At 45.9% G+C, this 13478-nt stretch overlaps 1 protein-coding gene across 3 annotated transcripts; it reads right to left on the reverse strand.

Moving 5' to 3' along the window:
- Nucleotides 1-796: 796 nt before the first annotated feature.
- Nucleotides 797-13258, reverse strand: LOC122382345 (ribosome biogenesis protein NOP53-like). Of its 3 annotated transcripts, none has more exons than XM_043367550.1 (9): nucleotides 13182-13258; nucleotides 12732-12861; nucleotides 12280-12459; nucleotides 11888-12051; nucleotides 11411-11545; nucleotides 10550-10689; nucleotides 2313-2515; nucleotides 1454-1717; nucleotides 797-992 (listed from the first exon to the last, which is right to left on the reverse strand). In XM_043367550.1, exons 2-9 carry the CDS (start codon nucleotides 12848-12850, stop codon nucleotides 902-904), a joined length of 1296 nt encoding a protein of 431 aa, XP_043223485.1. In that variant the 5' UTR covers nucleotides 12851-12861; nucleotides 13182-13258; the 3' UTR covers nucleotides 797-901. The 3 variants fall into 3 exon arrangements, with proteins under 3 accessions (XP_043223485.1, XP_043223486.1, XP_043223487.1); XM_043367551.1 differs by having other exon boundaries at nucleotides 13170-13192; XM_043367552.1 differs by having other exon boundaries at nucleotides 13162-13185.
- Nucleotides 13259-13478: the final 220 nt, after the last annotated feature.

Raw genomic sequence — 13478 nt, forward strand, 5'->3', positions numbered from 1 at the left:
AAATGCGATACAATGGTTTTAGCAAAAACATTGCCCACAGAAAGTAAGCTAAAAGAAAAAGATAAAGATAGTGAACAGGCACCAGCGCAATTACTGGAACAAAAGCGCAGTTTATGAAATTCTAAGAAAGGGACAGTGTATCGAAATAAATATAATGTACCCTATGTGATCTTCTCTGCGAGATTTAGCGGCACCTACAGAGAAATATAATGTAAATAAGATACTTTCTTACCCCTTGCTTAGCAGGTAAAGCGACAAAGACACTCAGTCTCCAAAAAAGGCGTGCCTCATCCCGACCGTCATTTTTTTAAAGTGGTCTCACGCCGAACATCTGCAGTCCACACCAAGATTACGATCTACACTAGTGATGTCAATTACGGAAAATCGTGATACCGATACCAAACCAAATACCAACAATATCAATTGAAAAATACCGAAACCAAACCGACTTGGGAATATGAGGAAAATACCAACTTTTTACCAAATTCTCAGCCTCTTGTACATTAGTGAGGATTCATAATACCAACAAAATACCAAATGCACTCGCCTTGAAATACCAAATACCAAGTTGGTATCGGTTTGGTATCGGTATACCAAAAAGTTGGTATCCGACTGACATCTCTAATCTACACGGCCTTTCTCAAACTACTCATTGGTCAAAGGATTACTGGAAGCTTATCGGATCATCTTTAAGGGTAGCACGCTCTAACATTCAAAAAATTGCGACTTCAAAATGAAACAGTAACTATAGCATACGTAGTTGAACTCAGTCCGTGACTAGTAAAAAAATATCCGATCCGATATATCGCCTTTATTCGAGTCTCCATAAACGCGTTACGATCCAGTTCCAACGGCAACGTCAGCATATTGGTGACACAGTTCTTTCCGACCGGAAACGAAATCAGAAGTTCCGCTCCGTCTTCAGCTTGTTGGGCTCGCGATCCGAGGCCGTGATCCGGTCGAAGCGCTTCCTCTTGAACTTCTTCTTTTGCCTGGGGAAGCCAGAAGGTAGTTCGTCAGAGATCACACTGGCGGAGAGCATTCGATGGGGAATACTTGTCCGTCCTAAAAAATACCAGCTACCAATTCAAAACGAAAACTTATGTCTAGAAATCCTGAGAAAAGTTTTCTAGCAGCACAAGCGCTAGTTCCGCAATTAGCAACAACCGTTACCGGTTAATAACTTAGCTCCCGCCCCGAGAAATCATCTGAGCCCTGCCCCACCTCCCAGCATCGCATATAATCATCCCACTGAAAATAACCAAGTAATTCAGGGCTATCGCTAATCCCAGAAAAAAATCCATTACGTCCCTCGCCATCAAAAGTCAGAGGTAAAATGATCACCAAATTATGCCCCCCATTTTTCTAAACATCGTCCCAGCTATTGGCTTCACCCGGGGAGCCCAGTCCCGCCACCGCCTCCCCGGCTCTCCCAGCACTCCGCAGCACTCACGTGGTGCGCACGCGCGGCTCGATGATGTTCCTCTTCTGCAGCGACTTGAAGCGCTCCTGGAGCGGGTCGCCCTCCACGCGGATGTTGCGCAGAGAGCCCGGCAGCTCCTCGGTCAGGTTCAGCTCCAGCGACGTCGGCTCGAACCGCTCGCGGCCCAGCGTCAGCGGCTGGCTGGCGCGCGCGCACTGGCGCTCCAGCCGGCGCGCCTGGCGCTCGACGGTCCGCGCCTCGCGCGCGCGCAGCTCCTTGGCGATGGTGCGCACCCTGCGGGAGACGTGAAGGGAGAGGGGAGAGATGAGAACGCAGCACCGACAGTCTGGATAGGGACGATCGGGAAGGGAGTTCCGGCATCCAACGATACTGAAATACAAACGGTAAAAAAATATTCCGATAAAGACATCTACAATAGATTAAAAAATGTCTGAACCGATTGACACAGTTGACAGAAAAAATATGGTCTTCGAAATTTACGAACTCGAACTGTTATCAATACAATTTAAAATTTCAGTCGAGGGAAAGCTGAAAACATCTCGGAAGCTTGTGCAAGTCCCACTCAGCACCTCATGCCTCCCAGTCAGCCGGACGTCGGTACCCCGCCTCCCCTACCACCAGCCAGCAGCCTCATCGTACCTGAAGACCTTTCCACAGCCAGGTGTCGTACCCTCCCCTCCCCAGTCGGCCGGGCGTCCTCCCCCCTCCCCCCACATTCCTCAGCCAGCCGGGTGTCGAACCCTCCCTCCCCCCAGCCAGCCTGGTGTCGTACCCTCCCCTCCCCCAGCCAGCCTGGTGTCGTACCTTGCCCCTCCCCAGCCAGCTAGTAGTCGTACCCTCTCCTCCCCCAGCCAGCCGGGCGTCGTACCTGAACACCTCGTTCTCCGAGCGCCGGGTGGTGACGGCCGCCAGCCTCTGACGCTCGGCCACCTCCCGCTCGCGCATCTTGCGCCGCTGCTGCCGCGTCTTCGGCTTGGGTACCTTCTTTACGAGCGTCACGGATTTCTCCTCATCGCCCTTTTCCTCCTCGTCTTCTCCGAGGCCTCCCGACATCTCCTTAATCCAGTCGGCCTGAGCACACACGAGTCACGACATGAGTGAGATTCCCATCCCATTACGCAGAGGCACACCATAAACTATACGTAAAGGCACACCATATACAGGGTGGAAAGTAATTACGCGAACATACTTTTTCGTCTTATAGCAATGGAAAAAGCGGCGGTGACATGAAAATTTCATCTTTTCATATACCGTAAACCGGGGTGAGTTGATATGGGGTGGTGAGTTGATATAAATTGCTCGAAAAATGTTAAAATGTGTGCTGCTCATCCATTTGTAAACCAATTTTTAGTTTTATTTTTCTGTGAAGTGAAGCAACCAATAAGTGATGCATATAGCTGAGAAAGGCATGCATGTGGTGCAGTGCCTTCTTAACACATTACTTTTTTCAAAGTCCTTTTTTTCTTCTGATTTTGAAACTAAGGAAAAGTCCCCACCCTACAGCAAAGACGGTGGATATTCATGGAACAACATGCACTGGGAAAGAAACTACCATCAATTTACTGTTGATCCCAGGTAGTTTTGGGTTTCACTTATAACAACGCTTTTTTATAATTTTAAGAAAAGTGACAGGTGGTGAGTTGATATGCCATCAAGTGGTGAGTTGATATGCATGATAAAAGCTGATACCAGGCTGGTATGCATGCAAATTAGCATGAAATATGGGTCTGCAAGTAAGACAAAGTCAATTAGACCAACTCTTCTCCTTTTCTCTCCCGACATCATTCCATCAACCCCCAAAAGCTTTAGTTTTTTCTGAATGCTTGAGACGAGGCCTGCTAGTATTACTGATGTTAGTTGTCGGACTTCCGTCCCCGTCTTGAGTTGAGATGTTAGTTTCACAATGTTTCAGCAAGTAACTTCTCCGGCCATAGTCAAATCTGCCTCGATAGTGGAGTGGTTAGAACCGTGGACCATCACCGGGGAAACCGTAGTTCGATTCCCGCTGACTACAGGAGCTTACGAACGGTTGGACGCGTACGGCGCAACGCCACTAACATCCAGGTCCTTCTGAGGGTCAAAGAACACCTGACGAGTGACGACGGACGGAGAGTAACTGGCCGAAACGTTTGAAACTAACATCTCAATTCTCAACTCAAGACGGGGACGAAGGTCCGACAACTAACATCAGTGACCCCAAAGTTTTTTTTTCTGTGGACATACCTAACATGCAAAAGGCACAGCACAACTCCCTGTCAAGTCTCAAGATGGCTCCCTACAAGCTACAAAGGAACACTATAGAACACCTATATACATACAGATTAAAAAAAAAATATTATAATTATTCGTGGTTTCGAAAATGACAGAACTGTCGTTTCTGTATGGCTAGCAGCGCGGGAATTCTGATCTCGTGAAACTGATTAGTTTTCCTGCTTGGCAGTTGCCAACCGAGAATGAGTGACAAAATGAAATGGAACAAACGATATAAAGAAATTGACTGGTGTTTTAGCCCTCGCCCGTATTCGTGTTTTGCCAGCGTTTGACGTATAGGGGGGGGGGGGGGGGGGGGGGGTCCGTTGGAATCCCATCGCCGTTTGGCCCCTGGTGGAGCTAGAGCTTCGAGGAAAAAACGAGCGTGTTGCCCGAGACGCGAGGAAGCCGATGATAACCAACTTTAAGGTCCTAGGTCATTGGTAAACCTTCCAGGCCAGGTCAATTACCCAGAAGTGGGGAAAATAAGGGGTTATTTGAAGTTCGTAAAGCGAGGTTATTATTTTTTGGCTGTTGCTGATCACGAATTTCATGTTTGTTTTGATCACATGTGTATTCGTACATTTAGGCCAGGCCAGGTCAGGTCAGGTCAACCAGTGGGTGCCCTGCCGGCTATCCATAGGGAGTGTCAAGTGTCAACTACCACTGACGGTGTCGTAACATGTTACGAATTCACTAAAACTACTTCGTAAATGATCAAATGCATGTTAAATTCGACATCGGCCCGAAAAAAACTACCCTAGAAACATGTACAACTCCAAAAGTGAGCCGAGGTCACCAAAGGTCAATGACCTGACCTGACCTTCAGGTGACCTTGACAGTTGACACCCACAATACTGCATGGGACCAACATCATTTACATGTTTGGACGTTACAATCACAAAAAGACTGGAAATGCGCGGATAATGTGAGCCGACTACGCCAAATCGCGATTCCGGCCAAGCATGGTGTCGAGAATCAGGTCACAAGTCAAAAACCATTTGAGTCAGGGTCATGAAATCTTTGGAACATGTGTAAAATTGATAAACTCGAGAGGCACTGAAAGTTTCGTCGCGATCGGCCGCTTTTTGCGCGAGTTATGTGCGAAAAGCCGAGGTGGTCCGTTCGCCCACCTATAAGTGCGAGGGTTAATTTTGGCTTTTGATGCCGAATTCTGTTTTATGTCGCTCATTTCACCTGATAGAATACAGTCCGAATTAGATTCGCTTCACTTCACTTCATAAATATTTTGTTGACTACCAGTCCACAAAAGCTCAGAAGTATATGTATTCTTTCATTTCAATCCATTATTTCTGTCAGAGGCATATCAACCTTGACCCGCAACTGACGATGTGTTTTAATTACAAGAAAATACACTTGTAATTCAAAAATATATTGCCAGTTTTGATACCGTTGGCTTGAGGACACGTGACTAGCCAAGTTCAGAATGTTTTAAGTAAAACTAAGTATCATAAAGCGAAAAAATGATGCTGCTAAAATCAAGCAATTTGGATAGCGCTGTGTTGGACATGATTGCGTTTTCATGAATGTGAGGTCTGCTGCCAAACTACTATCATTTTTCTAATGGTTTCTTTCAGGATGTGTTCTCTCATCTTTTTTTTTTAAACACTGGCATTTTATCAACTCACCTCTGAGCTTCTTTAGCCGAGAAATTTGAAAAATCCAAAATCATATCAACTCACCCCCTGGGGGGTGGTGAGTTGATATGAACTTTGGCGTTTTAAAAAAGGGGCTTAATATATACATTTTTCATTCATTTTTGCTGATTGCCTCCCCAAGGCATGTGCCATGAAACTGGCACAAAAAGAATTCCGTAAATGAATGTGGCTTTTAAAGAAATCTAGAATAACCTCAAAATCCATATCAACTCACCCCGGTTTACGGTATTCCTATTTATGTGCGATACACTGACAAAGGCGTTCAGGCATAATTGACATGAGGGGCGTTCCACGACAAATCGACAAATAAAAAATTAAATTTGCACCCTCATATTTTATTTTTCGTTGAAAACTGGTGTAAGGGGTTGTGATGGGCGGGGAAGCCAGCTGTGGCAAGGATTTTTTTCTTCGAACAACGGTTTCCGAGATATAGCCTCGGGCAATTCCAGCAGGTCGCGCTGCAGCCCTATGATTGGCGGCCTATAACTCAGAAACTATTGGTTTTCTACGATAAAAACTTTATATGGTTCAACTTACAATCAACCAACAAACATTTTGGCCATCTCGGATTTTCAATTTTTGAAAATTTTGATCACGTGACCTTTTGACCTATTTTTCGAAGAGTGACCTTGATATTTTCCCCACTGAAAGTTGCAATTTTGTCTGATGACGATTAAAGCCTTATCAATTGTCATTCATATGCGAAAATAAAAAAAGTGGATATCGCCCTGCGTTGACCTCAGGTCAGGTCATTTTTATGACCTGTCCATTATTACGAGCGGGAGCGACAGCGAGATCTCGAGAATAAAGCAAGATAGCGACAAGCGGTAAACGGTGCAGGGTACAAATGGATAAGGTCTATAATTTTTACTGAGGTCATTTTCAGGTCAGGTCAAAGATGACGTCACAGGAGCAAAAAGGAAGTCAAAATTGCGGCACTACATATATATGAAGTTTTTCTCGAATAACTTTCAAGGTATCCCAGCTAGGAACAAACTAATAGCACCATCGTGATCCTCTCGTCGATCCGCATCGAAATATATGTATGACAGTATGTTGACCTCGAAAGATCGAAAGGTCAAAAGTTGACCTTAGGTCACGTGACGAGCGGGAGCGACAGCGAGATCCCGAGAATAAAGCAAGATAGCGACAAGCGGTAAACGGTGCAGGGTACACACGGATAAGGTCTATAATTTTTATTGAGATCATTTTCAGGTCAGGTCAAAGATGACGTCACAGGAGCAAAAAGGAAGTCAAAATTGCGGCACTACATATATGAAGTTTTTCTCGAATAACTTTCAAGGTATCCCAGCTAGGAACAAACTAATAGCACCATCGTGATCCTCTCGTCGATCCGCATCGAAACATATGTATGTTGACCTCGAAAGGTCGAAAGGTCAAAAGTTGACCTTAGGTCACGTGACTTAAGGTCAACTTTTGACCTTTCGACCTTTCGAGGTCAACATACATATGTTTCGATGCGGATCGACGAGAGGATCACGATGGTGATATTAGTTTGTTCCTAGCTGGGATACCTTGAAAGTTATTCGAGAAAAACTTCATATATATGTAGTGCCGCAATTTTGACTTCCTTTTTGCTCCTGTGACGTCATCTTTGACCTGACCTGAAAATGACCTCAGTAAAAATTATAGACCTTATCCATTTGTACCCTGCACCGTTTACCGCTTGTCGCTATCTTGCTTTATTCTCGAGATCTCGCTGTCGCTCCCGCTCGTAATAATGGACAGGTCATAAAAATGACCTGACCTGAGGTCAACGCAGGGCGATATCCACTTTTTTATTTTCGCATATGAATGACAATTGATAAGGCTTTAATCGTCATCAGACAAAATTGCAACTTTCAGTGGGGAAAATATCAAGGTCACTCTTCGAAAAATAGGTCAAAAGGTCACGTGATCAAAATTTTCAAAAATTGAAAATCCGAGATAGCCAAAATGTTTGTTGGTTGATTGTGAGTTGAACCATATAAAGTTTTTATCGTAGAAAACCAATAGTTTCTGAGTTATAGGCCGCCAAACATAGGGCTGCAGCGCGACATCCAGGAATTGCCCGAGGCTATATCTCGGAAACCGTTGTTCGAAGAAAAAAATCCTTGCCACAGCTGGCTTCCCCGCCCATCACAACCCATTAGACCAATTTTAAGCAAAAAACAAAATATGAGGGTGCAGGGCACTTGTCGATTTGTCGTGGAACGCCCCATGAGCAATAATACAATGATCAATGTCATTCATGCTCTTATATTTGTTCGGGGTGAAGGTGTATGCCTGGTATTGTGTTTATGATGGTAAGGATGCGCCATATACATACGATATTGCAAGAAAATTCTGCTTTGTAGACAGGTTACAATAAAAACTGCTCAATCCCGGGATCCCGGGATATCCCGGGATTGCATTTCTAAAATCCCGGGATCCCGGGATTGCCAAAAAGTCCCGGGATTATCAGCCCTAATGAGCATGTCAAGCACTGTTGGCCAAAGCTTAGTAAACGCCTCCTGGAGCTGTCTGGTGAGGCAATCAATGTTGGTGGCTACTAGCAGCTCTTAGACGCTCTCCTGAAGAGTCGCCTGGATATTTTTGATCAAATTGAGGTCTGGGCTATTCCCAGATTGACCATTATATGCCCAGAAGAAGAACGGGTTCTCAAAGCACCAGTCTTGCGTCTTTTTGGCCGTGAGAGGAAGGACTTTATCAATCATGAAGAAGAGTTTCTTTGCGTCGGGCACAAAAGTGCGCTCAATCATTTTGCCCCTTTTGGTGCATTGATGGATTAGATAAAGAGACTCGTCTGGAAGGATGTTCCACTAGTTGTATACTTTATTTTTGGTGGCCTTGTTGGTCACTACATGCAATTCTGACACCATCCGGGCGCTCATAACACCCTGATGTGTGTTCCTTTGCCGGATGTTTGAAGGTTGGGACGGGCGGGACGTCGGACGCATCAGCAGCCCCCAACGCGTTGTTCTGCAGGTTTGACGGATGAAATAGCCTCGAAGATGTCTCACCCAACCACAAAGCCAGCTGCCTGTCCTCCTCTGTTCAGGTTTGGCGGTCTTAAGAAAACCTAAATTGACAATCCTGCTGTTAATTCATGAATTTCGGCAATCTCGATTGTTTGTACGGCTTGATTTTCGAATTTTCACAGATTTATGTATGAATCGTGATATCTTAGATCGGGTACCCGGCCAAAGTAAACCATTTCGCCTGTTTTCGGGTCGACTGTTGTCGTTTGGTCGCGGAAATGGTGACCACCCATTCGGCGCCTGAATTCGCCGAGGTTTTACTGCCGCCAACGGCTTTGCTTTTTAAGTCCTCTTAAGTTTTATTATGCTTCAACCAAACGTGTAATTGAGTAATGCTGGTGCCGAGACCGTTCCGAGTCCCTTCCGCACCAATCCAGCCAAAATAATCACAAACGCTTTCCCTGGCAGCTTCAAATTGAGATCTTTACCCATTTTGGTCTTGAGCAGCGTATGGCGTCAGCACCACTCGAAGCCGAGAGGTGTTGTAGACCTTCCAAGTCATTTTTCAAAGTAAGGTCACTTTTGTTAGATGAGGCGACAACAAACACGACCAGTCATGTTCCATAACAGCCCGCGCTCATACAAAATCTCCACTGACGGGCGAAATTGTAAGAAAATACATGTTCGCGTAATTACTTTCCACCCTGTATGTACTTATCCTCACAAGCAAGCGAAATGTTTCATTGTGGCGCTTATGCTCTTAAATATATCGCCAGACTAGGCACACTCATCTATTCAGCCTGTTACAAGCGGCATACCGCATCGAGACCATCCAGTCCCCGATAACTACTTTTTATGGGTCGACCATTACAATGTGGGTCTCGCATGATAATGGGTGATTACGACAGCCGGCAAAAAGACAATTTAGATATTTGTTGCGGATATATGCAAGGAAAAGGTGTACTGAATGACGATTTACAAGTTAATCGCAGGTATGGATCCATGACAAGAACGGGATAATAATCCTGATATTTATCAATTTAGCACCAATGGTCGACCTGGCAAAAGGGGCGCAGCTAGAGATTGCAATCCCGGAACGTTTTGCCAATCCCGGGATCCCGAAAGTTTTTTTTTCGGGATCCCGGGATCCCGGGATCCCGGTCTTGTCACTAAAGGTCGTAAGAATAATTTCCTACAGACATATTTTGCGTCTTTTAGCTTACCATAAACAAAGAGGTAACCAAAAGCCATCCTTACACCATGTCATTTGCAATAAACACGATTGAATTTGCGAAAGAAACGTTTCGATTTGATTAGCATAAGGCCAATTGGCCTGAATAAAACTGTGCGCCGACCTGTGCGTTTACTATCTCGTCATTAAGACGGATTCCAGCACATCCACGCCTCACTCACTCTTCGTCTACGCTACTCGTATTTAGCGCGACAGTTTTAAGCCATTGCTGGTAGGTCTGTCTATTTTAAAACTCGCGACCAGCGTACGCCAAATTTTGCAGCTCCCCATTGCACAATGTTTTCAAGACGTCGCTTGGTCACTTCACCTCCTTCCGGTTCCGCTTTCATCACTAATGTCTCTCAGACTTTGCTCCAAAGTCGCTTTGAGGGCAGAGTCACTGACTGGGAGAGCTCCACTCTACCGTCTTCCACGTTTGAATCAGTGAGCTCTGCCGTCACTTGCGTGACATCTGTGACATCTTTCTGCGACACGAGCTCAAACACTGTCTTGATGACCTCTTTTGTCCCGGCCACGGACGGACAAGTCAGAATCGCTGAACGATCCGTGGTCCTGATTGAGATGTTGCTGCACTGATGCTGCAATTTTTTGGCGTTGGGGACCGTTTGTCGTACACATTTAAGCGACTTCTCCGCTGTGGGTGATACCCGGGAGCTACCAACACGGTCAATTGTGGACGGCCGATACGGGGTGCCACCTAAATAGTTTCTCTGCTTTATGTCACTCAGCACCATGAACACTAACAGTGTAAACAAGACTCGTGCAGCGGCTGCATTTTTTATGGTGAAAAACTGATATTTTCGAGATCCCGGGATTGGCGGAATTTCGGGATCGGGATCGGGATTAAAATCCCGCCGGGATCCCGGGATCCCGATCCCGGGATTGCAATCTCTAGGCACAGCTGACGGCGTGTGATACTGTTGCGTAGAAAGCCATCACGTACCTCTGTGGGCCGCCGCGAGGGGAACTTGGCGGTAGTCTGGCGCTCCCAGCGCTGGAAGTCGGCCTCCTTCTTGTGTTCGACCAGGACCGCCTCCTCGAGAAGCGCCGAGTGATCGGCTGCCTCCGGGTGGTACGACTGACCTGGGGATAGATACCGGCGAGTCGGGTCAGCGTATGTCTGAACTGGGAGAGGAAAAGGGGCCTGGCACAGTACGACTGGCCTGAGGAGTCGGTTCGGGTCAATGTACGACTGGCCTTGGGGTCGATAAAGAGGCCACGTAAAGGAGCAACTAGCGCCCTGGGCTCAGTGCAGGAAGTCGGGTCAAGGTGTGACTGATGTGAGGGAAGGTACAGGGCCTGGTCGAGGTGCGACTGACCAAGGTACGGCTCTCGCGAGATTAAGCGGTAGGCTTTGCACATTCACATTTCCGGTTACATCTCAGAAACTAATCGATCTACGATGAAGCCATTTTACACGATCATGGCCGGCTTGTTACCCAACAAGTCGGTCGCATCTTCAACACTCAAACGCTAAGACGACGAAGGCTTAGCCTGAAGTACACTAAATTTTCTAGATGCAAAACCTACCGCTAAAACCCGCGAGACCTGTACAGGGTTCGGATCATTGTATACCATTATTTTGAACACTTACCATAGCTAGCCTGAAGTTTGAGGGAGGTGAGTATAATCTTGAACAGGAAATTGTTACTAACTCAACAACAAATCAAAGAGCTGATGACTTCGCTAGCGATCTATTGATCGCTGATGCGAGCTGACGACTTCGCCTGAAATCTTCGACTGACCTGGGAGAGCAGTCAAAAACTGATCTGGGATGTCAGAGACTACCTCCATTACAACTGACCTGCGTGCGGCGGCTCGACGGCCGGCAGCAGGGACCTCTTCACGCGCATGTAGAGCGGCCGGCGCACGGTGCCCTCGGTGCGGCAGCGGCGCATCTTTCGGAGTGCCGGCTCGAGCCAGTCGCCCGCCGGGTCGGCTGTGAGATACGACAGACGGTGGGAGGGGAGGGTCAGACACCGACACTAAGAAGCCTGGGGGTGGGGGGACGGGCGGCAAAACACAATATTAAGCATGAACTAGCTAACGCGAGTCGTGAAAGACACTCACAGAATCGACGGTGCCCTTCATAATTGAGCTAGGTAAGCATAGTCACTTATCAGTCATTATCTCATTTTTCATTCAAAATAGTTATCAGGTCCTGTCTGGAAAACGAAAATTTTGCTGGCCAAGATAATTGACATTCGTCTTTCAATGCACGATAGGCTATCTACGATGCATTTAGAGAGGATCGTTTTAAATTTCGAGAAGATCGTCTTACCAGTTTCGTCGTCTGCCCATGGGTCCTTCGGAAGCTGTTTCTTCTTTTCCTCTCCTTTCTTCAAAGCAATGTCATTGGACACAGCAGCCAGCAATTCGCTCGCAGCCTTCTTCCTGTTTGTCTTTGCTTTGATATAATCTGGTCGTTTGTCCTTGATGTAGTTGCTAAAAGAGAAAGCAAGGAATTATAACTAAAAGCAAATACCAATAGCATAGCACTGCGAAACATGAGATAATACAAAAATTAAAAAGTGAGGACTGAGGGCACTAGTGACTTGTAAGAAACTGACTCCTTTCACTGGCAGCATGTGAGTTTGAGGCCTCTCTTTATAGTGGATTTATAATTTCAAACACTGATGAGCATGCAATGAATCAACAGGTTTTCTGACTTACTGTTTCACTGGTACTTTGGCACCAGGGAGGCCCTTCAGGTTCTGAAAGCATCTCAGGTTGTCCTGGTCGACCTTGGGCCGTTTCGGTCGCTTCTGACGCAGCAGAACATCAGGATCGGCCTCATCCGGGCTCTTGTCGATGGTGAAAATTTCATCACTCTCCTTCTCCGATACAAGACCACTGAAAAAGCATTGATAAGTCATGAACTTCTATTACTTGCATTCACATAGATGTGTGCCTTCATTCAACAACAACATGGTATTATCCTTACCCTTCCTTACTAATGACAGAAAATTTGAAGGCCGGCAAATCATCCTAAGTTAATTGGGACACTGACACTTCTGATGGCAACTGGCAACAAAGAAGTACCTAATGGCTCAAGGTCAGCAAGATGATTCACTCACACAAAGGCATCCCACTCTAAAATATGGACTTAAGTGTGGCACACCTACCCAAAGCGCTCCTGTAGTCGAACATCATCTAGGTACTCGTCTACTTCTGAGATGTCTACTTGCTTCTTCCATGACTTCTTCTTGTTCCGAGGAATGCGGCCTTTACTCTTTGCCCCCATGTTAGCGGTTCCTGTAATGTCGGCAGAATTGGCAAAATTGACACTTCTGGGCTATTTTAAAATTTATAACAATTCGTTGGGCAAATATTCATATTGAGAATATTTGTCCAGATTCCAAACATAAAACAGTGATCTTCTGATCGATGACGTGGGTACAGGTACGCTTTTTTATTTTATGTGAAACTGCGCCGCAAGCCGTGAGTTCCGGCTAGATGCTAGAAACAAGCCTAACTTCCTAACAACATAAAAGATCTTATTATATAATATATTGTGAAAAATCGCAATAAAACAACAAAACAATGTGAATAAACAGTCATACTTCCACACCAACCTGCAAAAGGACCTTATCATAATATTAGCTTCGCAGCAAAACACACGCACGGGGTAAATGTAGCAAGAGCGTCAAAATCACGAACGATAAGCCTCAGGAAGCCGCTACTAAATAGATTCGAGGTGATTGCCAGCCCTCGTTTCATTCAGTGTCCATGGGTTCATGAAATCTGCACGACTGTTGGAAACATCTCAATGCGGATTGCGGGTGCAAAGACAATTGCTCTTTAAAAATTATATAGTTTGAATCATCAAAGACTGGAGTACTCTGCATTCTATTGTGATCTCCGGAGTCTGT

Source organism: Amphibalanus amphitrite, unplaced genomic scaffold, assembly GCF_019059575.1.
Source record: "Amphibalanus amphitrite isolate SeventyFive unplaced genomic scaffold, NRLGWU_Aamphi_draft 000138F_arrow, whole genome shotgun sequence".
Lineage (NCBI taxonomy): Eukaryota > Metazoa > Arthropoda > Thecostraca > Balanomorpha > Balanidae > Amphibalanus > Amphibalanus amphitrite.

Bases quoted from the DNA above. Each gene is read 5' to 3' on its own strand.
- LOC122382345 (XM_043367550.1), bottom strand. From the start codon at position 12,850: ATGGGGGCAAAGAGTAAAGGCCGCATTCCTCGGAACAAGAAGAAGTCA. The intron at 12,052-12,279 runs GTAAGTCAGAAA...TTTCTCTTTTAG, and splicing joins GCCAAAGTACCAGTGAAACA to CAACTACATCAAGGACAAAC. The intron at 1,718-2,312 runs GTACGACGCCCG...CGTCTCCCGCAG, and splicing joins TCGGAGAACGAGGTGTTCAG to GGTGCGCACCATCGCCAAGG.